This window comes from Falco rusticolus, chromosome 3 (genome assembly GCF_015220075.1).
Source record: "Falco rusticolus isolate bFalRus1 chromosome 3, bFalRus1.pri, whole genome shotgun sequence".
NCBI lineage: Eukaryota > Metazoa > Chordata > Aves > Falconiformes > Falconidae > Falco > Falco rusticolus.
In genome coordinates, this window is record NC_051189.1 from 75,333,928 (window position 1) to 75,358,396 (window position 24,469).

The 24,469-nt window shown below is 40.6% G+C and overlaps 1 protein-coding gene across 1 annotated transcript in view; it reads left to right on the plus strand.

Annotated features, from left to right (window-relative positions):
• Positions 1–24,469, plus strand: part of MOCOS (molybdenum cofactor sulfurase) — a 231,074-nt gene that overhangs the window by 165,952 nt on the left and 40,653 nt on the right. Inside the window, exon 6 of the mRNA XM_037379578.1 lies at positions 9,480–9,679. Within this exon, the coding sequence (XP_037235475.1) occupies positions 9,480–9,679 (200 nt within the window). The remainder of the gene's footprint in view (positions 1–9,479; positions 9,680–24,469) is intronic.

Below are 24,469 nucleotides of genomic sequence, written 5' to 3' on the forward strand. Positions count from 1 at the left end.
CATCAGGGAGGCTGAGAAGGAGTTAGACAGCTCTTTCCAAGCGCAGTCTGCAGTGGACCCACAGCCCACGACCAAATAGCTAAAACCTCCCCGGCTGGTGCACACAGAAGAGAGTGGCGCCAGTAACGCAGAAGAATGGAAGCTTGCAATGGCAAGGACCTGCAGGAGGAAGGCACTTTCCCCAAAGCCTGAGGTGCCCTTGCAGAACCACTTCACCGCTCTGCGGACTGAAGAGGAGAGAACCATCATATCAGGGAAGATGCTGGAGCTAAGGCAGCCCAACCTGCTCCCTGTGTAACAACCAGCACAACTAAGCAAAAGGTGATGGGTGATAGGAGTAGGTGACCCCCTTCTGAGAGGTATGGAGCACGCAGCTGCCAACCTGATGCACTCTCTAGAGAGGTGTGCTGCTTGCCAGGGGCTCATATCAGGAATGTCACTGAGAGACTGCCAAGTCTCATACAGTCCACTATTATCTGTTGCTGCTGTTTCACATGGACACCAGTGATACATCCAGAAGCAGTCTGAAGAGTATCAAGAAGGATTACAGAGCCCTGGGAGCTGCGGTAAGGGACTCTGAAGCGCTGGTAGTTTCTTTATGAATGCTTCCAGTCAAAGGGGAGGCGTTTGAAAAGGTCCGCTGAATCTGGTGAATCAACAAATGGTTACAGGACTGGTGCCACAGCCAGGTGTTTGCCTGCTTAGACCATGGGACTTGGTTTGAGAAACCTGGTCTACTGGAGGCTGGTGGGGTCGATCTGTAAGATGGGGAAGAGCATCTTAGATCATAGGTTTGCCAGGGTGCTGAAGAGGGATTTAAACTAACGTTGTCGGAGTAAGGGAACCTCAATCTATCCCACTCCTACCAGCTTGGTGCCAGTGCCAGCAACAGATGCCCAGAGCCTAGAGAGAAATTGCAGGTCAGCAGGAGAGCTCCTGAAGAGCAGCACAAAGGAGTTCCAGCCACTACAGCCAGTAAGTCATCTTCATCAGGGGCCCAGATTAAATACCTCTATGCAAATGCACCTAGCTTGGGGAATAAACAAATAATTAGAGATGTGCGCGTGCCTGCAGGGCTATGATATTATTCGCATCGTGGAGGCATGGTGGTCATGTATAGTCATGTTGGAGCATATAGTCATATGACTATAGGGTTGGAATGGAAGGATACAATCTCTTTAGGAAGGACAGGCAGGGAAAGTGAGGAGGGGGTGTCACACTCTATGACAATGTCCAGCTGGAGTGCATGGAAATCTGCCTGGGGGTGGATGAGGAACCGACCAAGAGCTTATGAGTCAGGATTAAAGGAAGGGCAAGGACAAGTGACATTATAGTGGGGGTCTGCTACAGGCCACCTGACCAGGAAGACCAGTAGATGAGGCCCTCTATAGACAGACAGCAGCAGGCTCATGTTCACAAGCCCTGGTCCTCATGGGGGACTTCAACCACCCCAGTACCTGTTAGAGGGACAACACAGCAGGGCATAAGCATTCCAGGAGGTTCCTGGAATGTGTTGATGATAACTTCCTTGTCCAAGTGTTACAGGAACCAAGAAGGAGAGGTGCTATGCTGGACCTTGTTCTCATGAACAAGGAGGGGCTGGTGGGGAATGTGAAACTCAAGGCAGCCTTGGCTGCAGTGACCATGAAAAGGTGGAGTTCAAGATCCTTAGGGCAGCAAGAAGGGTGCATATCAAACTCGCTACCCTGGACTTGAGGAGAGGAGACACTGGCTTTTTCAGGCATCTGCTTGGTAAAGTACGATGGGATAAAGTCCAGGAAGGAAGAGGGGCCCAAGAAAGCCGGTCAGTATTCCAGAATCACCTCCTCCAAGCTCAGGAGCAGCATGTCCCAGCAAAAAGGAAGTCAGACAGACATGCCAGGAGGCCTGCATGGATGAACAAGGAACTCCTAGACAAACTCAAACACAAAAAGGAATCCTACAGAGGGTGGTAGCAAGAAAACGTAGCCTGGGAGGAATACGGATAAATTCTCTGAGCAGCCAGAGGTCAGGTTAGGAAAGCTAAAGCCCTGATAGAATTAAATCCAGCCAGGGATATCAAGAGCAACAAGAAATGCTTCTATAGGTACATTGGTGATAAACGGAAGACTAGGAAAAATATGGGCCCTTTCCGGAAGGAAATGGGAGTCCTGGTTCCCCAGGAGAAGGCTGAAATTCTCAGTGACTTTGTCGCCTTGGTCTTTATTGGCAAGTGCTCGAGTCACACGGCCCAAGTTGCAGAAGGCAAAGGCAGGGACTGGCAGAATGAAGAACTGTCAGCTGTAGGACACGATCAGGTTCAAGAACATCTAAGGAACCTGGAGGTGCACAAGTCCGTGGGACCTGATGAGATGCATCTGTAGGTCCTGAGGGAACTGGCGGATGAAGTGGCTAAGCCACTGTCCGTGATATTTGAGAAGTCATGGCAGTCTGGTGAAGTTCCCACTGACTGAAAAAGGGGAAATATAACCCCTTTTTAAAAAGTGAAATAAGGAAGACCCAGGAAACTACAGGCCAGTCCGTCTCACCTCTGTGCCTGGCAAGATCTTGAAAAAGATCCTCCTGGAAACTATGCTAAGGCACATGGAAGATAATGAGGTGGTTGATAACAGCCAACATGACTTCACTAAAAGCAAATTGTGCCTGAAAAATGTGGCAGCCTTCTACAATGGGGTTACAGCGTTGGTGGATAAGGGATGAGCAACTGATGTCATCTACCTGGACTTGTGCAAAGCCTGTGACACTGTCCCACATGACATCCTTGTCTCTTAACTGGAGAGACATGGATGTGGTGGATAGGCCACTCAGTGGATAAGGATTCGGCTAGATGGTTGCACTCCAGGGGTCACAGTCAACAGCTCAATGTCCAAGTGGAGACCAGTAACAAGTGGCATTCCTCAGGTGTTAATATTGGGACTGGCACTATTTAACGTCTTGGTGGATGAAATGGACAGTGGGACTGAGTGCACCTTCAGCTAGTTTGTTGACGACATCAAGCTGTGTTGTGCAGTCAGCACACTGGAGGGAAGGGATGCCATCCAAAGGGACTCTGACAGGCTTGAGAGGTGGGCTCTTGTGAACCTCATTTAGTTCATCAAGGCCAAGCGCAAGGTTCTGCATGTGGGTACGGACAATCCCAAGCAGAAATACAGGCTGGGTGGAGAATGGATTGAGAGCAGACCTGAGGAGAAGGAGTTGGGGGTGTTGGCTGACGAGAAGTTCAATGTGAGCTGGCAATTTACGCTTGCAGCCCAGAAAGCCAACCAAATCCTGGGCTGCATCAAAAGCAGTGTGACCGGCAGGTCGAGGGAGGTGATTCTCCCCCTCTGCTCTTGTGAGACCCCACCTGGAGTACCCCATTCAGCTTTGGGGCCCCCAACATAAGCACAACATGGACCTGTTGGAGCAAACCCAGAGGAGGGCCATGAAGATGACCAGAGGGCTGGAGCACCTCTCCTATGGAGACAGGCTGAGAGAGCTGGGATTGTTCAGCCTGAAGAGAAGGATCCAGGGAGACCTTACAGCCACCTTGCAGTACCTAAAGGGGCCTACCAGACAGCTGGAGAGGGACTTCTTACAAGGGCATGTAGTGACAGGACAAGGGGGAATGGCTTTAAACTGAAAAAGGACAGATTTAGATTAGATGTTAGGAAGAAATTCTTTACTGTGAGGGTGGTGAGGCACTGGAACAGGTTTCCAGAGAAGTTGTGGCTGCCCCATCCCTGGCAGTGTTCAAGGCCAGGCTGGATGGGGCTTTGAGCAACCTGGTCTAGTGGAAGGTGCCTCTGCCCATAGCAGGGAGGTTGGAACTAGATGATCTGTAAGGTCCCTTCCAACCCAAACCATTCTATGATTCTATGACTCCAATGAAATGTTAATGTATTAATTTTGATGGTTATTTTCCATGAGGGGCTCTTATACCCTTACTTCTGTTTTTAGAAGTAGTGTTTAGTTGCAGTTAGCTAACCAGTAAGATCATTTTCATGTCTTTTTGATTTATATTCTGTTTATTTAATCTTTAAATTGTCACTGCTTAGAAGTTACATACTCTTTTTCATATTTTTTTTTCCACTAGGCATCTGCTAATCCTCACTCTGGGAGACAGGTAGTAGCGAGATTTGGTCTCACTTGGGACAGATGTTCTCATATTTTACAGGGAAAAAACCAACACAAGGAACATCTATATTTAATATTTTTATTCATGAATGTAAAAGCCCTACCAGAGGATCAGTGATCGAGGTTTCTTATTAATTGATTGTATTTTCTTCTCACTGTTTGCTTTCTAGTATTATATTTATAACATTCATGGTTGCACTTTGAGGGCAGGGAGTTGAATCATCTTGTCAACGGGTCATTTCCATGTTTGCAGAGTTTTGTTTGAGGCAGGACTGCTGAAAAATAGCAGTGGTTAGAATGCATTGTTTAAGGTAGTTTTAATCCAAAGCACTCAAGTTTGCAAAGGAGATATATGAGGCTACCATTACCAAGTTCATCCTCAAGAGATGTTCCTTGGAAGAATAACACTAAGTAGATGACAGACTTCATTCAGAGACATTCAGTTCTGTGCATAAAAGAACACCGAAAAAGCCCTCAGAAATTAATCTTAATGTCCGCTTCTTGGAGGAAGTGAAGGAAGGGCTCCAAATGTTTGACAGGATTTACAGGTCCCGTGGCTTCATTAGCATGTTGACTCAGAGGTCTCACATGGTGTTCTGTCTTGTTTGGGATTTATTGGGAGGTGGCTACATCTTCGTTTCACTCCCTGCTGTGTTCACTCTGCCTCATTGCTGTCTGTTAGGTATGCTGAAAAATAATGAATCACATTGATCTTTTTCTTATCCAAAGATACATGTGAGCTTGGATTTACTGGAATAACAGAATTTGCTTAAACTTCAGTTTCTGTGTTTTTTTCACAGCAAGTTAGAACAATAACTCTGTATTTGATATATGGCTCTCTTCTTCCTTATCTCCAGTATTTAATTTCTCATAATAAGAGATATAAGGAATGTATTTGAATGCAGATTGCAGAGGTTTCTGAGTACAACCTGAAAACCTTAAGCACCAGAGCTTTCATTCTAGAGGCTCTATTTCACTCTGCTTTATCTTAATTTCTCTATTCAGAATCTTTTACAGGTATTGACATATGCCTGTGTGTCTACAGTTCTTTCAGGCAGAACTAACATTTGTACATTTGAGCTTCTGAAATCCTGGTTGTTTCAGAGAGGAGATTGTGTGCCATTATATTTGCCATTTAGGTAATGCAAAACTAGGTCTGTACTAACTCAAAAGCATTCTATACTGAATACTTATTGGAAATCTGTGTATCTCATATTTCTTCTGATTAGATAAAATTCCACTGGAAAAATTAAATCTTACTGTAATTTGCGTATAACAACCAGATAATAGGACAGAGGTAATGCAAATACAAGACGTTATCACCAGACAAGCCAAGCAATAGATTTACTGTACCATGGTGAGAAATGTGCATAGTTTGAACCCTCTTGTAAATGTGAGCTAACTTACCCTTCTCTTCCAGATGACTGAAGTGTCCCCCAGTCTCTGTGGATAGCTGTATGCACACATGCAATTCCTATGGAAGAGCTGACATTGTAAATTTATCTATGGGTTACCCAGTGTGCTGGCACTCTGAATTTTCCATACTGGATAGTATCAGTTTCCATAGAGTTAAAAGATGGGTTGGTAGGTCTGAGATGATGCTAACCTGTCAGGATGCTGTAGCGCACAAACATACATCAGCAAGATGAGGTTTAACAGCATCTTTACAGGTTTAACTACAGTGATTTGACAAAGAGGTTTGTACACAAAAGTACAAGCTTTCTTTGTCAATCTCTTCTGCTCAGTAACTTTACAACGGCAAAAATATACAGCATCCATTATGGCAACAAATAGTGTGAAAAATGAGGTGCTATTGGTAAGAAGAGTTAATTAAATGATAAGTCTGGCTTAATGTAAATGCAAAACATACACATGGGGACCAAGTAATAAGGGGCATATTAATCCATGGAAATGCCAGAGTTTGCCTTTTAACAGGGAAATCCTTACATTTCTACCATAGGAAGAAGTCATTAATGAGTGCAAATTGGAGACTGTGAGCATCCTTTGTGCTGAATGTGTTCCTACACACATAAATACAGTAAATGGTATTAGACAGGCTTCATCTATGTAATTTAGATTAGATCAGGTTCATTCTGATCCAAATTACAGAACGCATAAATTGTTCTTCATTTAAAAATCATTTTTAGGAGCAACTAGATGCAATTCACCTTAATGAAACAATGTGGTCATAAGGGATAAAATCCATAAAGTGAGAGGGAATCAGGGCACTTGAGTCCTTCTTAGCACCTTTTTGAGATGAGGTGATTATTTTTGATGATTTTTCCAAGCTCTAAGTCTTCCAAAAGGCTTAAGGACTGCTACTTCCTTTATCCCCAAACAGGCAGCTAGGAAAGAGTCTTGAAGTAATCAGCATTAAGAAACTGGGCATAAAATCAGAGTTCTGTATATAAAAAAGATAAAATGCAAGTATGTAATAAGCTAATAAATACCAAGTCAATCATAATACAGAAAATTACCTTCTCATTTAACTTAAGGCAGGTTCAATCAAGCAATGAGTTTTATTTTTGTCACGCCAAATAGTAGATTAGATGCAATAATACAGGTCCTTGTATCACGTTAGAGACCAAAGATTTGTTCTGGGCTTTATTTTCTCTTCCTCACATTCTTTTCCCTAGTGGGGAGAGGGAGATGAATTAAGCACTGGATTTATGCAGGACACAGTATAGATCATTTTGTTTAACAAAATAAAAATAAATCACAAGCATTTTCTGAATATGCCCCTTTTTCTGTCAAAGTGAACTTCAGATTGCAAGCAGTTGTTTCACAAGGTTTTCTGTGACATCAGACCTAATCGCAACCTATTCCACTACTTAAAAATACAGGACCCTGGCAATACAATTTCATCTTTCTAATCATGGGGCAGCAAAGCAACTGCAGGCTATTGCATTTGGATTTGTCAGAATAAATAATTAGGAGGCTCATCAGCTTTTCACTAATGAACAAGGAAATGTGATTAAGCAACTTTAAAAGAGAATGGCTGAAGACAATATAGAAATGATAGCAGGATGATTGCTGTGAATGACATACTGAAATTTCTGAATGAGAGATTTCTTCAGCAAGACACAAGGACAGTAGTTTAATCTTCCATTAAAAGATTCCTGCCAATTTGGAAAAGCTCTGAATCAGGAGATTACAGACATCTTAGAAACATGACAAGGAAGTCACTTCTCTTGATACAACTACTTTCTGGCAAATGCTGAGACATAACTTCTTTTTACTATGTCAACTCTTAACTTCTACCAAACAATGACTAGGACATCTCCAATTAGGCAATCTTTTATTCTAAAAGACTCTGAAAATACAAATGATATTTCAGACCAAAATGTTCTAGACATGCTTGCCAAGTTTACTGTGGCTAACATCTAGAAATCGTACTGATTAGCTTCTGGCAATGTTTCTTGAAAGTGCTTTGTGTGTTAGTATTCCATTAAATATCTTACTCCTCTTTATTATTCTTTAGCACCAAAAATGTACTTCTATCTCATATCTTTTCTGTTTCTATGCTTTTACTGTCTGCTTTCCTAGCTTATCTAAAGGAGACAGCACATAATATTAAAACTTTAAGAAAAGTGAAATAACAGAAGTTGCTGTAATTCTTCTGTATGTCAGGACAAAGATATGCACACACCCCCTTATATTTATTCATAATTGACACAGTCTTTTTAAAAGTAAAGGCACAAAAGTCAGCAAGCAGATCATAAGATTTCTGTCCAAGGAGAGTTATATCAGGCTATAGAAGTTTCCACATACTCAGATATAAAAATGGTTTGCACAGAAGTATGAGATTCATAGTTACACAGTTTAAAAAAAAAAAAAAAAGTGAAAGAAAGTGTCAAACATCTTTTTAGTTACAAAAATGCTCATGTAGCTCAAATAAGATACTCAATGTTACAGGGAATGCTCTGGGTCTAAAACCCAGGTGAAAAATACTGTTCAAGAGGGTTTTGAGGAAATTATTCTTTCAATTTTTTTTCCACGTGATGTAGGTCCGCCATAGTGCAACACATAGTATGCGTAACAGAAACCACTTTGGCTTTTCAGCTAAAACTCCATCTGTCTTCGGTGGAGATTTGATTGGGTTTAGACATTGTTAACTTTCAGGTATTTCCTGGTGTTTCTTACAATACTTTGATATCATATTGTTACCTTCTAATTGTCTTCCATAAAGATGCAAATCATAGGTTTTCAGTTTCTGCTTTGAAGATCACTGGTGCTTTTGTTGTTCCACATCATAAATCCCTGTTTTGTTAGCATTAGGGTTATACCTTTTCTCATTCTGTATTTATTGTAATACCCAGTTACTTGTCTCCCTTTGGCAGTTTATCCCACTGAATATCACAACCTACCTCATGGTCTCAGATTATTATTTTTTTTTTCTCCTTTGACTAAAATGGCTGGGTTTGTATCTGAAGCTTATGGTTTAGCTCCCTGCAGAGAATGGAAATATCCCCAAAGCCATAGATGGCCATGGTATATCATTCTATGGCATATCCTCTGAGCACAGGAATGAGAAGCTGTTTCAATAGCGACATCTAACAAAGACACAACCTCCTCTCAGAAAGCGGAGGTGTAGAAGAAGTCTCCATCTGTCAGGAAATCTCTGCAGTTGTCTTTTCCAAACTCGTCAGTGCAGGGCGGGGGACGGGGATGACCAAAAGACCAAACAGCAAAGACAGAAAAGAGAGACAACATTATTTCCTCTTTATGCTTTTTCCAGGCCAAGTTCTGTGAAAACTTCTTTGCAAAGCTTCTCTGGAGCAAATGCATTGCATGGGTGTAGTCAATAAAGCCTTCAAACATCCTCTTTATTTTTCTTCTACAAAAAGAAGAGCAGGCTTGAACGAATATTTCTCCAATATTCAAGTAACTTCCTTGCAGAATGACATTTGTAATTTTTTAATTACATTTAGAGTTTTATCATTTTTATTTTATCTTAGATGCAGCAATTTGCTTCCTGTGCTGTCTTAGGACTGATGCTTCATTCCCATGATATCCAGACCCAGATCTGGAGCAAAACTTACTTTTCAAATTAACTGTGACAGAACATCTTAGTGATATGTACAGAATGGAATTATCAATGTTGTAATGTGCGTGAATCCATTTCCGTGTAACTTTAGATTTCTGCAATAGATTAATTGTAGATAAATCCTTGGTGCAACAGTATTTCTGAAGCTTTTGTATGAGGAAATAAACATCTGCATATTGTATATTCATTTAAAGGATCCCAAAAGTATCAATTTTGTGCTAGTTACCTTGCAGCTACACCATTCTGAAAAATAATCTTTTTTTACATTTCTATGAAAATAAGGTATCTGACACATACATGCACTTTTCTTTTGTAGGTGGAATGGAGAAAATAAAACAGCATACCTTTGCATTAACTCACTACACCTACAATGTGCTGTCTACGTTAAGATATGCCAATGGGGCTCCTGTAGTACATATTTACAGTGATACAGATTTCAGCAATCCTGATGTCCAGGGTCCAATCATTAATTTTAACTTGCTCAATGAAAATGGAGAAGTGATCGGATTTTCAGAGGTATGTTTTTCTCTTGCCTTCACTGAGTGTTATGTTTCTATTTTAAGCATATTCAGAATGAATTCTTTATCCTAAAGGAAATATTTTGTCCATAGTATTCCCTTCTTAGCTATTGGTTTTGTTTCTTTGTATCTCTGCACAATATATACACAGCGTTTTTAAAGTAGTAGAAATAGAACCCAATAAATAGTGCTAGCACAAGGCAAAGTACACAATAGCCAATCCAGTATCTTACAGATTTAATAATCTGCACTTAGGAAGTTTGGAATTGGTCTCTCTTTAACAGGATACATTGACTAGGCAATTTGGTTTCTTGTTGACTTCCTTCACTAGAGTACTCATAACTGGGAATTGAAGAGCAAGTCTAGAAAAGCTGGCAGAAGAGGCTGGCTTGGAGCTTTGACATGCAAGTGCAAATCAGATCTCAAAATATTGCAGTCACCCATCAAAGAAGAGTTCTTATTTCCCTTCAGTTCTAATAATTACATTCTTGTAATATTCCTGAGAAAGCATTGAATAAAGTTGAATGATCAGGGTAAGGAGTGAGATTCAAGGTCAAAAGATTCTTAAATGCTGTCTTTCTCAACAGCTTTCTCTAGCTTTTATCCACCACTGAGTATCTGTAAAATGAAACTTTGTGAAACTTTTCTACTTTTGTATGACCATAATTATGTGTGACTGCACACCGTGTAGGCAGTGGGTAACACAGGGTAACATAGCTCACTTGCACATCAACAGAAGTCAGAAAACCCACAGTGCTCTAGTTTTGGTTCATTCTGTTTTTCATTGGCCGATGATTGAATAAGCCTGTAAGCCAAGTTTAAGTGTATGACCTTGATTTTTTTTAAAAGCTGTCAATAACTGGCACCATCTGCCTCAGCAGCCACCTCCCTCTGCCAGCAGCAGTGGCAGAGCTGCATTGCTTTTGGAAACTGGTAATCGTGGACCATTAGGGAGAGGGGTGGGAGTGCTGCAAAAGGTGTTCCTCAGCACCCCTTTGCCAGAGAGGAGAAGAACTGGATAACGAGGGGAACACAGAGACATGTCTACAAGAATACAAGAGGAGATCCATGTATACACAAGGGAGAGCAGAAGTGAAGCAGTTACTTTGTAACCTGTTGGTATGGCGTTTACAAATTTTTTTTCAGGCACTTACCACGCTGATGAACATAGAAGGGCAAATGAATAGTGCTGGAGAAGCTCTTCTTCCCATATGTCTTTTTTTGGACTATGCTACCAAATAGTGTCAAATATTCACCATATTTCATGTCAAAGAATTCCACATTTTAGGAGTGAATTAGCCATTTATATAGTCTTGAACATGGGCAGCAATTTTCAGAAAAGACTGGAAATATTAACCCAGCTGGGTTGGTAAAATACTCTGCAAACACTCTGCTGTTGATCCTGTCTGTTGGTTAAAGCCAAAACTTTTTTTTGCACTTCTCATTTTCACAATTCCTTAGTAAAAATGGCTTTTTCCTGTTTCACTTTTTTAATCTCAAGTGTACCCTCAAAGAAAAAATTATTTTATAGTCTTATGGCTCCATTGTGCCTGTTTGCTGCAGTGGCTGCTCATAAAAAGCTTCTTTATTGATCTGTATCATCTGGATTGTGCTATTCACCAGATTCTCATCATTTCTGGTGTGAGTATGCAGAATGAAGAACTATAAAGTTTTCAAATGCATACCAGTCACATCTGCAGTGCCTGTTAGATTATTTTGTTTAATTTAAATAATGTGTAGTTTAATGACTTTTAGAAATTAACAAGCAACAGCAGTATTCTTTCCAAAGCTATAATATATGTGATATATATATATATAATTGGCTTCTTTATGGGATAAAATTCTTTCATAGACATGTTATAGCAGTTATAGGGGAGAAAAATGTTTGCTGCTTCTTTATGATTACAAAGAAAATACGTACAGCAGAGAGTTCATCTCTGCTGAGTTTATCAGTCTGACAGTATAATCTCATCTCCATACCTGTATGCATGTCTAAAATTAGATAGATTTATTCAAATCAAAGGTAAATCCAATACCTCTGTTCATGGTTTAGAAATGAAATTGCATCCTCTACTTTGGTCACATCTGTGATCTGCACATTCATGTTGACTCACTGGTCAGTTTCCAAAGGCAGTCTAGTGGAGTTAGGAGAACACAGTTTCTGAAGGCTCCCAGAAAACATTTTGGTGATTTTTTTAGTGAAGGTAAAATTGGATGACATTTTTATCTGACATACCTACTACTACTGGACACCAATTAATGACTCAGGTTGCATTTCAGCTAGTATATTAAAAGAGAAATGACAGAATGTCCTATTCCTTTATGGATGATATTCCATCTATAATTAGTTACTTATAACCAGGCATCTAACCCATTATATTTGTCTTTCTGACAGGAAATTGTTATGTTCCCATTGCCTATTAGGGGGGACAGTGTGGCTGGACATTAGCGTTTGGTAGCCTGAAAAGGACAATCTGACTAACTGATTCCAGAGAAAATATTATGATGAGGTTTGGAGCAGTTTATTGGGAACGTTTATGATTGGCAAGAAAGACCTCATAAGTAGACAGTGTCTTCAGAGGATACCAGGCTTACATTTAAGCCTCAAGATTTCCATAATTTACATGATATTCAAAAGTCTGAACTAAGTCCAAGATATTTAGGATGTGAAAGGCATGCAGTGAAATACATGACATTTTACACTGCCACTGAAAAATGGAGACGAAGGGAAAATAATGTCTTTCATCTGTGCAGCATTTGGGATGAAAGCTCTTCTTACCTGCTTCTGTTATTGAAATCCATTTCTCACTGTTATCAGAGTTTAATTACCAGAGCTAACAAGATTGTGCCACGAAACACAAACATGCTTGAATTACATACTTGGGGTCAATTGCATCAATAGGAAATAGCCACAGTCTCAGGTTCATCCTTGAGTAAAACCTTCATTGCAGCACTCATGATCAAATGAAGGCATTTTATTAAGCAAGACACACAAATGAAACCTTACCAGGATTGCACTCTCAGGATGGCAGCAGTTTTTACAGCCTCCTGTCCCAATATATGTGATATACAACACTTGGATGTTAAGTGATAAGGTGGGAGTGAAATAATTATGGAAGTTGAATTGCTATGGCTTTTTCATTTAAATGTTTCTTTGTGATTATTGAAGGGTATCACTGTTATGGAGTATTCTATTTGGAATAAACTTGCTTTGTATACTAGATGTGTCATTGGTTTAATTGACAGTTTAGTTACTGGTTTACTTATTTTGCTCTAAATGGTAATTAAAACAAAGAAGAGGGACTTGCAGGCTCCAGACACCAACAGTCACTCAAAAGCTTTGGTTTTTCTTCAGGTTTTTCATGAAACATTTCTTTATCTAGGGATAAAACTACTACAGTTTTGAAATCTCCATAAACCTCTTCTCTTCGGGTACTAAAACCACATTAAATTTCCTTCTTTGAGCTACATCAAATACTTCCCATGAAAATTATTTCCTTCAGTAAAGCTGTCTTTTAGACTGCTGTTGATAAGGATTTGTTCTTGAAATTACTTGGGAGGATACCTGTATTCTTTCCACACAAGCTGCCTGTCCTATGCAGTAGCACGCCTGTCATTTTATGTTATGTGTTTATTTGCATGGCAGCACCAAAAAGCCCCCGTTATGAACAGGGGTTAAACTATGATGAGTACTTGACAGGCCCAGGACATAAAGATGGCCTTTATGCCAAACAGCTTTTTCATATATACTTGTGGAGTTAAGAATGGATAATTCTCTGGCATCATAGTTTTTGCTGTTAATGAAGTGTGGAGAGATGACAAGCTGGTGATTTTGAAAGGTGAGAAAGTGCAGGGGTAGAGACAAAGAACCTGTGCTAAGTCAGTGGTGCAGGATGGAAGCAGCAGAGCTGACATTAATGCAGCAAGCTGCCAATCTTCTGCTTCTTTACGAGGCTCCAGAGAAAGAAGCAATTAGCCCTAGATATTAAAGGGGGTTGTGATGTTACAAAACTGTTGTTACATACATGCTGCAGGTGCTTCACACAGAGAATCAGCATTAGCTCATTTATTAATTTTGTTAGTAACAGTGAATATCTGCAGTCTTCAGCATATATGAATCTTGTGTGTTTATACTTCCACAAGTCCTTCCAATCTCTGAAACACTGTTTGGCAGCAATGACTCAGCTTCAGTCTGCATCCTTGCCATCTTTTTTTATCAAAACCTTACATACAACTCTATGAGGTCCAGCCTGGTTTGAATGCCAAAGAGGAGATGGCACAGCTGTAAGGGAGCAACATTGATTTGAAACTACAACCGTGCACACACAAAAAGTGGATTACTTACAAATCAGGTTAAAGTGCAAAATTGTATGTTCTCTTTCATTTGCAGAATTGAAAAAAATCACAATCTCTGCTTTGCAAGACCTTTTGCGCTAATATTATTTCAAGTTTTGCTCTTTGTTTTGATAGGAAGAAAAGACCTGTGAAATGTTTTTTGTACATTCAGTAGATAATTGCAGAGTACTTTTATAATCCTTTCACAATTCATTCTGTAAAGTCAGTTTGGGAGCTGGAAGAGTGGAAAGGGGTCAGAGGCAGAGATGGGCAGATGCAATTTCACCTGAAACATTTATTGAATTGTGTGCCCTGGAGAGTTCTTACCCAGTCACACCTTCTAGTTCAGTGTTTTCTGCCCCAGTGAAAAATAGCACCTCCGTTATCAAGGCTTTTCTTTTTTTCACTCTGGTCTTCTGAAACAAATACTTTTTTTCCTCCTGTGTGTCATGGACTTAAAATGAGCAAACTATCATAGCTATCCTTTAAAAAATAGCCATCATTTCAGTTGTGGATTACCAGCTCCCTTCCCCACTCTGCTTTTTCACGCTGCCTCCTTTACCTGGACCCTGAAGCTAAACAGAAGTAGCTTGCTGTGATTGTCTCACCTGAAAAAGTTCCCTTGGTATCCATATATGCATGCCATGCCTCCTAAAAATCCTGTCAGGAAGAGAAGGAGCATCAGTCCATTGGGAGTCTCAGCCTTCTTGCCTGCCACTTCACACTTCTGTGTGATAGACAAACTGCTATAACAGGAATCAGCTGCCAAAGATAGAAAATGTAAACAGTTTGGTTTGCCTAAGGAAGGCTCTTCTGCAGTGTTGCATATGGATGAGGTTTGCCTTTCAAGATTGAGAAACCTGCTGAAATAGATTGTGATCAATTCTGTCTAGGAGCCTACGGTAGGACATCCTGGCTCACTCTCATCAATCCAGATAGAGTTAAGGGAGGTCTAGACTTTGGACTTATCTTTCTTCATCCATTTCTTAATAAAAAAACTATCAACACTTCTCAGCAGATAACTTCCAGTGGGTGTCCCTTCAGCATGAATCTATAATGCAATTTGATGACTGCTTTTACTATGGCATCTGCTTACTGTCTCACTCACCTTCCTTCTATATCAACCTCCCTTGAGCTAATGCAAGGACATATTCAATGACTCACTGCTGGTTTTTCCTTTCCTGCCTTTCTTTTCTATCATTCTGAAGTGAAGACCAGGGTCTTCCGTTGGAGGTTGTGGCCCCAAATCACTTAGATGTAAGAAGAGCCACACAGGATCTCACCATGGCACCTTCTCTACCATGGTAGCCTCTTTCTGCCAGTATTCACATCCCCATTTATCCTTCTGCATCCAAACCATCCTGTAGCACTTAATTATTCTGGAAGCAGCTTAGCAGCCAAGCCAAATTCATCCCTGTGGTTTGAGAAGATGGGGGAAGGGGTGGGGTGGGGTATGGGCAGAGTGGGAAATAGATCTTAAGATTGCAGGGACTACGGGAGGTTACCCAGCATCATTGTGTACCAAAATGGAATCATCTTTATCTGAACCTTTCCACAGACTCTGAAGGCAGTTTGTTCTGGAAATGAGCTATATTCGTTACTACAAAATACATCCTAATGATTAACCTAAATTTCCCACAGTGCAGATGAAGTCCATTACTACATGGACTGGACAATGAAAGAGACACCAGTTGTGACAGGAAAGCAGAAAAAAAGCAGACTCTAGCCATCAGAGACAGAGGAGAATTGGACAAGCAGTCTAAAACAGTGTTGTATGGGAGAATTGTGACCAGGGTAGAGGCAGAGCAACATAAGCAGGTAGAAGATATTTTGTCTGCTGGAGTTTGGACAGGTCTGCAAACATAAGTAACACGAGACAAAGTGTCGTGAGGCAGGATGGGAAATGCACATAAAAGTAGTTGATCAAGGTTGAGCATGGCAAGGAGAGTGGAACTAGATGATCTTTACAGTTCCTTTCAACCCAAACCATTCTGTGAATCTATGATAAGGTAAATAGCAGCAGCAGGAATATTTGTAGCAGGAAGACTATAACATAGACACCATCACTGAAATATGGTGGGATAAGTCATGTGACTGGAGTGCTGCAAAGGATGAGTACAAACTCTTCAGAAGGGATAGAGCAGGAAGGAGAAGCAGTGGGGTAGCTCTGGATGTTAGGGAGCGTTTTGACTACCTAGAGCTTAATGATGGTGACAAGAGGGCAGGAAAGTTCTGCAGAGGGATCTGGACCGGCTGGATCAATGGGCCAAGGCCAATTGTATGAGGTTCCACAAGGAGAAGTGCTGGGTCCTGTACCTGGGGCACAACCACCCCACACAACGCTACAAGCTTGAGGAAAAGTGGCTGAAAAGCTGCCTGGTGGGAAAAGACTTGGGTGTGTTGGTCAGCAGCCAGCTGAACATGGGCCAGCAGTGTGCCCAGGGGGCCAAGAAGGCCAACAGCACCCTGGCTTGTATCAGAAACAGTGTGGCCAGCAGGACCAGGGAGGTGATTGTCCCCCTGCACTTGGCACTGGTGAGACTGCACCTCGAATCCTGTGTTCAGCTTTGAGCCCCTCACTTCAGGAGGGATGTTGAGGTGCTGGAGCATGTCCAGAGAAGGGCAACAAGGCTGGTGAAGGGTCTAGAAAACAAGTCTTACAAGGAGCGCTGAGGGAGCTGGAGTTGTTTAGTCTGGAGACTCAGGGGGACACCTTATCGCTCTTTACAGCTGCCTGGAAGGTGACTGTAGACTGGTGGGGTTAGGTCTATTCTCCAAAGTAACAAGTGACAGGACAAGAGGAAACAGCTTAAGTTGTGCCAGAGGAGGTTTAGAATGGATATTAGGAAAAATTTCTTCATTGAAATGGTGTTCCAGCATTGGAACAGGCTGCCTGGGGAGGTGGTGGAATTACCATCCCTGGAGGCATTTTAAAAATTGGTAGATGTGGTGCTTAGGGACATGGTTTAGTGATGGACTTGGCAGTCGTTGGTTAATGGTTGGACTTTATGATCTCAGAGTTTTTTTCCAACCTAAATGATTCTGTGATTCTAAATAAATTGGTGATGGCCAGTTATGGAAGCACCTTAATACTGCAAGTACACTTTCTTTGCTTTAGTTTCACAGTGTTCTCTTTTAAGAGTCTCATTTTCCTTTGATGATGTCTTAATGAATTTCTTAGCTGGACCTAAGGACCAGGCAGTGGCCAGGTGAAATCCCCTTTTTCTGCTGTAGTCTTTCAGTGTCACCCTGAGGGATTCAGTGTCTGTCTTCCCCACTTACTCTGTCCTCACAGGAGTGGAGAGAAAATACCTTAAATACTGGCAGATCTTCAGATATCAAATGGTGGATACATTTTTATATGCTCACAGCTGGTTGAATATATATATCCATATCACTACTTATTGTTAGATGATAAAAGGGACCATGCAATACCTGAAGTGGATAGACTCCTTGAAATAATGGTTGTTTGTGTCTTAGATGATACCCTCAGTTTCACTGGTAGATTAGTTCTAGTGCACTGTACATCTGGTATATAGGTACAGAATTAGAGCAATGACAACATGTGAATTAGAGGAGTGGGGGGAAAAGAGGAGCTATAGCATTTCACATGTACAGGAAGCTGTTACCACATCAGTTTCATCAGACCACTGACTGGAGCCTGGTAGTAGCTACTAGTACTTGCCGCAAAATTCATACCAAATCCCTATAGGAGAAATTAGGTTGCTGGCAAGCAACAAGGAGGGATACTTTCTACTAATCAATGTGAAATAAACCTTCACAGAAAGTTATTAAGCAAGAGATCCTTGTTGTTCTTCAAACTGTAATCCTTTTATGCTTTTCCATCTGTTAATTTTTACTTTTGTGTAAAACAGTTGTTCGGTTTTGCAGGTGGAGAAGTGCAGCATTTTTTCATCTGGGCCATAGAAAATGGAAATCCAGCATTTGTTAATTCCAGCTAAGAACATCTTTGCAGAGATGGTCAAACGACTCTGAGCTAGTTACACTAATGCTTTTGGAAGCATAACCACTCATTATATTAATGTTGATGACTCAGGGAAAGAAAAGTGTTCTTCACTTGCCTAATGGGATTTTTGGCTGTCTTCCCAATAGCTACCTAAAAATCACTGCCGTGATTGCTTACTATTGATTTTAGCTATGGATTTAGCCATTGATTTCAGGAAGCCAGGGATGGCAGATGGACCAGCACAATACAATGCAAACAGGATTACAAGGAGAAAAAGATTGTTGTGAAGATTCCTGTTGAATATCCACTAATTTCCTTGGTTCCAATTAGTTTCCAATTGTGCTGTGGATGTCTCGTAAGAAGAGAGACAGCACCAATGCAGCAAACCACACTGGCTTGTCAATAAATGGTACCTTGTTGCTTCAAACTGGCAAGAAATGTCCTTACAGTCTGGATCTTTACTTAAATTTGGTTACATGGCATGGGGCACCGAGAGACAGCCCTTACATCAAGGGGCTCACAATACAGGAGGCAATTTCATTGATCTAGGTAGGGTATCGCTGACTGAGCATAAGGAGATGCTGTACTTGAGAGACTCAGTGTGATAAATGCAAGTTTGTAGGTAATGAAGGTCTGTTCTTGCTGAGAAGGTAGTGACAGAGTACAGGCTGGGTTGTTTTCTGTACTATCTCATGGGGGGGGACAAAGACGCATGTGAGAGAGTATGCTTGAAATTGCCTACTGTTAAACTGCTCATCAGAGCTGGTCAAGGTCAGAAAGCTTCACGAATGCCTAGACTGAAGGTGCTTCCTGATACTGCTTCTCTGGAGTGTCCTTTGATGTTGCTAAGGAAACTGGAAAGGAGAAAAAAGAAAGATGCTCATAGTTATTCACATGAAAGATTCTCAGATGAATGAGGGAGGCAAACTATTTTCTGTTTAGTAACAGGGCCAAACTGTGGCTCTAAACTACAGACCTCATTACACAGGGGAGAAATGTGGAATGAAACCACATGGTAGCAGCAAAAGGCCTGCACTTTTGACAGCCTCTGCTGGATTCCTTTTTTCTTGATCTTGGTAAAGCAGATCAGCTGCCTTTGAATGCAGGCAGTGTCCAGTTTCAGTCCACCATCTGAATCCTCCAGTGACAGACACCCTTGCCCCACCTTCTGTACCACCTGACTTGCATCTTCCTGACCACACACAAATCCTGTATAGGACCCTGTATGGCTGTAATTAAAGTAATATTTCAACACAACCCATCATGGGATTTTAACCCCACAACCTCCCTGTGATCTATTATCCCCATTTTCAGGGGATAAATACAGACAAAAGAGGATTTAAGTGATTTTAGAGAAAGAGGAAAAGGTGGAGAGGGTTTTGGCTGGGACATGAATTAAATCTATATTGCCAGACTTCCAGTATCATGCACTGCATCTAGGCATTGTTTCCACTTGTATTAGTCTGCTACATTCCCCTTTATCCCATCATGATAGGAGTTACACACTTCTGTGTTCTTTGCCTCTGGCTTCCATTTCTCTGACTCGTAGTAGTCTGACCCAAAGCCTTTAGCCTACAAAATAGCTAGGGATGCTCAATGGGATGTAGAGATACAGACCTTTTCCTGTAACTCACAGGGGAATGCTCTGTTGAAGTCAGAGTTAGGAAGCCACAGAGGGCTTGGGTTCCTTTGCTTTGCTTTTCTTCCTGGAATCCATCCATTCTCTGATGTCATTTTATCAAACCAGATTTTCATAGTCAATGGATGCAGTTAAAAAAACAACAACAAAAAACCACAAGAAAAACCCACAACCTAAGGGAAAATGCCATAGACTGGGGAGACCTGAGGCCATTGAGATGACAAATCAAAGAAAACCAAGGTGTTCAGCCTACTCATCAACCTGTTCAGTTTCAAATAGCTGGATCCCGGACTCATGAAATTTATGTATGTTCCAAGTAAGTCCATGCCCTAATTCACCACACATGCTACAGGGAAATAAAAAGCAGTTGAAAAAATGTGAGGTCATCCTCAAGACTGCGTTTCATTTCTTCCTTATAGTCACCCCATCCCCAAAGTACATCCTAGGTTCTGGATCTTCGAAATGTAAAATTATTGTTAGTCCTTTAAGCGTGGAGGATGTGCAGTTTGCTATGTGTATGGCATCTTCTAAGTGAGAATTCCTGCAGAATGGCAACCCGCATATTCTGAATTATGCAGATTTTTCCAGCCTGCTTCTCTCCCATGCAATCTTGCCTGCTATTTGACTGTCTTTGAAACTAGCAGAGAACATTATCACATCAACTGCAAAGTTCCTGATAAGCTAGCATTTCCACTATCAGGACACTGAGTTTGACAATTTCAGTAAATTTCAGTATCTCTGCCTAATACTTCACTGCCTTCTACCAAAGGGATTTTGTTCAGAGAGAGTGATGAATGGGTGTAGACTGAAGAGAGATTTACATCCACTCCTCAGTTAGTTTAAACCGTTGTCAACAACTAGAGATGCAACAAAGGAGGAGAGGATCAGATTCATCAATATTGTGGAAACCTGCCTATATAGAAACTCTTTCTCTGGTATAGGAAAAAATAGTTCTGTTGCAGGAAATCATGCAGTTAAACCAGTTTAATGATACTGTAACTCAGCTAAAATGTTTTTTTTCCCCTACTAAATGATTTGGAAACAAGTGCTGATACTTTTTTTTTTTTTTCTTCTGACCTATTTTTTATTAAATTGTATTAAACAAGATTAAGTATGCGTTTGCATCAGCAACAACATTTCACAGTCAAATGCTGGATGACAGAAAGATCTAGCTTACTTTCTCTCCAATTCCATGCCATGAATCAGTGAATTAATTTACCAGTGGATGTGGAGAACAGTGTCATGAAGCCTGTTTTATAACCAGCCATCAGTAGTGTGCAGTGAAATTCTTGTAATGAGCAAATCCATCAGACAGACAAACTGCTTTGAAATGTGGGCATCGTAGAAAGTAGAATAAGTCCCAGTCCCAGTTCCTAAGGTCAGTACCTGCCAGTATTGACTTATATGATTTTGGGGGTTTTGGGACACTTCATGATCTATTATAAAAAGTTCCTTTATTCATGTGAATAATTCTTGTGATAGTAAAATAACTTGCACAAATAGGAAGTACTTGCTTGAATAAGATCTACAGAACTGGAACCTATGGGGATGACTTCAGTTCCTAACGAATCCATCATTCTTAGTGAAAATCTTAGATTTAGTTGATGAGGAATAATGCAAAATTATGTGCTATTTGTAAATCTTTGCTATAAGTTAGTATAGATCTACCTACACTAAGCATCATTCTCAGACTTATTTCAATAGAGCCTGAAGCCAGAGAAGAGCTTACACCTTTCAGCTGAGTGCCACAGAGGCCTGACGTGCCTGGATGGCAGAAGTCAGGCATTTAGCAACAGCAGAGAAGTCACCAGTGCAGCTGTGTGACAGAGAATGGGAAATCAGCACAGCAGAATCTCATTTCTTTACAGACCTGTCCAGCTTCTGAGTGTGAACTAAAATACTGGATAGCCAAGAAGGGACTATTTTATGGTAATGTGTTAAAACCAGGGGAAAAAGTCCTCTCTACCTCAATATTTTTTTATATTTAAAAACATTAAAAATTTCAATAGTATTTGTCAGATAGAACACTATGAAAAAAAGCCCTAAGTGTAAGCATTTGGACAATCTGGCAACACTGAACTGAGAAAAGCAGCTGTGCTCAAAATAAAAATGATCTCTGAAAAAGAACTATTTTAAAAATTGATATAGATGAACTTCATTCATGTATGTTTACTAAACTTGGAGATAACAGCATGGAAGTGGGAGAAGCACCTTTTGCTTGTCAAAAATTGAGACAATGTGACACCAGAAGTGTTGGGGTGTGAAGCAACAACCTGCAGGGCCTGGCCCACAGTAAAAAGCTTCAGAAAAAATAATGAATGCCAAGGGGTTCTGAGGGACAGAAGGGACTCTGGGACTCTAGGATGTCTTGATGGCTTAATTGCCATGTCCTCACTGACTGAAATCAGTAAAAATGCTGCAAGATTTCTGCATGTGTTTTGCAGTTCAATTGTAGTCTTTTAAGCTCTGAAAGACCAAGGCACAATATTTCCAAATATCAGGGAATCACCAAAACTGACAATCTGAGTACATTAAGCTGCATGCACACCATTAGTACCATTCATGCTTCTGTGCCTTCATTGATGATCAAATTCCTGGCATCCAAAAGTCAGCTGCTGCTGTTACAGACAGAACTGCAAGCAGCGTTCTGTATTTCATAACCCTGAGCTCAATATCCATTATTGCTCCTTATGGCAATTTTAAAGATATGCTTTATTTAAGTAAGCTTTTCTTCATTGAAATAACTGTAACAGATGTTTTATGTTCTGTTTGTTTTGCTATGTGGTAGCACTGCAGAGAGATTTAATTAACTTCCCAAGTAGCATATTTCTAGAGTGAAAGTAAACAAGAAGAAATCAAAGCATTTTTCCAAGGGGAAGTCAAGTTATGCGTTCAAGGGACAGGTAGATTTGCAGTGCTGCCCTTACTAATTCTTTACGTGGTGTCATTGTTTGCAATGGGAAGTGTGCATCACATTCCCAAGACCTGTGTGTGTTATCACATTGGTGGTAACGGAGTTTGATTAATACTAAAGCTATGGATAACTTATCTTTGTTCTCTTGAACCACAATTGCCTATATTCCTCTCATATTCATATGTTTTTATGTATCAATAATCCTTGTCTACTGTAAAGATTAATGGATACCACAATTAAAGATATTATTGAAGAAGGGTATTGGGTCACATGGCTAGAATGAAATTACTGTTCCTTGAAGAACAGTAGTGATTTATTTTAACAAAATTAGAAAGATTTTAAAAAAATCTTGCTAGCAATTCCTTGAAGTTGTGTCGTGGAAACTTCTTACGCTACATACCTCTTGATAAGCAAGGCTGCCCCAGCAATGTTTCTTCAAAGAGTTATAATAATAAAAAGATTATATATTTTAAAGCTTTTTGTATACTGAGTAAATAAGCCCAAACACTGTATGAATTCAGTAGTTAAGTATCTGTCATGATTTTTGCCTTGCTTGTCATCGTTAACAGAACGATAGATCCACCCACGAGTCACTAGCACCATGACAAACCATGTTATGCCAGGATGACAACTTTTCTCATCTAAATGAAAAAATAAGTCAAGAAAATGTCACTGTTCCCAGGCTGAAGTCTTCTGACAAAACAAAGCTAATGACACCACAACAGTCTTTCTCAACAGATGCCTTTTACTATAACTTTGATTTGAGAAACATGCTTTGAACACAGGATATTCTCCAAGGCATTAATCATGAATAGAGATCGCAGGACTGATTCTGTTCTCTGCTTTCCAAGTCTGGGTATATGGAGTTAATTTGATGGTATCTCCATTTGAGAATCAAACCATTTTGAACTGAACTAGTGGCACAGAATATGTTTGCTAACTTAAGAATTTGTGCACTATAATGATGTAGGATTTCTTCTGCGTATACAGCACATTTTTGTCAGAGTATCTTGTGCCCCACGCATGAGAAAAAAAAAAAACAAACAACAAACCACCACCACTGAATGCTGTTTGAACTGCTTTTAGCAAAGCTAAACTCTACTTAGGTTGAATTATTTCAGCCTGGAGTAAGTTCTAACAGAAGGCTTGGGGTTTTAAGCTGCTGAGATGGTGAAATGAAAGGTGCTTGGTATGTCACACAGTTAAATTCAGAGGTGTCAGTAGACAGGCTGACAGAAGACTGATGATGTCAGAGGACAAGAGACAGAAGACAAGCTGAACTATACCAGAAAATATTTGCTACATATATTGGGCTATTATCATATACAAGGAGAATTTATGTTAAAAGTAATAAAACCAGAGATTAAGCCGGCTAGAAAAGCTAGGTTGAATGTTTACGTTGATGCCTCAGGCAGATAAAGCATGAGCTCACAGTTAGGAAAGTGATTAGTTTGGTTTGAGATGGTCAACACTTCTATTCCTGCCCGTTTAAGCTGAGCTGTTGCTGTGCGCATAGCTGAGCCTGAGCTCCCTGCGAGGAGTGTCCTGTCATGTATGGTGGGGCGCTCTCAGTCTCCGACACGGTTATTTTGCAGAAAAGGAGCAAGAGCATGGAGAGATTAATGCAGCCTGTGCAAGGTTGTTCTGGAAAACCGTGGTGGAAATAAGATGTGCCAGGTTTCATGCTATCTTTCTGACCATTTGACTGTCCTTTCTCTCAGTCCTGACCCAGAATGTTCATTTGTTGTCCTAGAAATAACTGGCAGTAGCTATACCTGCTCAGCTAACCTTACCGGCTGTTGTTGTTGCTTTTTCAAATCAACATAAAGCATTTTCAGATCCCTGCAGTGTGCTTCCATGGTTTCTTATCTGTGTTAAGAGGATCTCCGTGATGTTCTTCCATTGTTTCTTAGTTGCACTATGAAACCTTGAC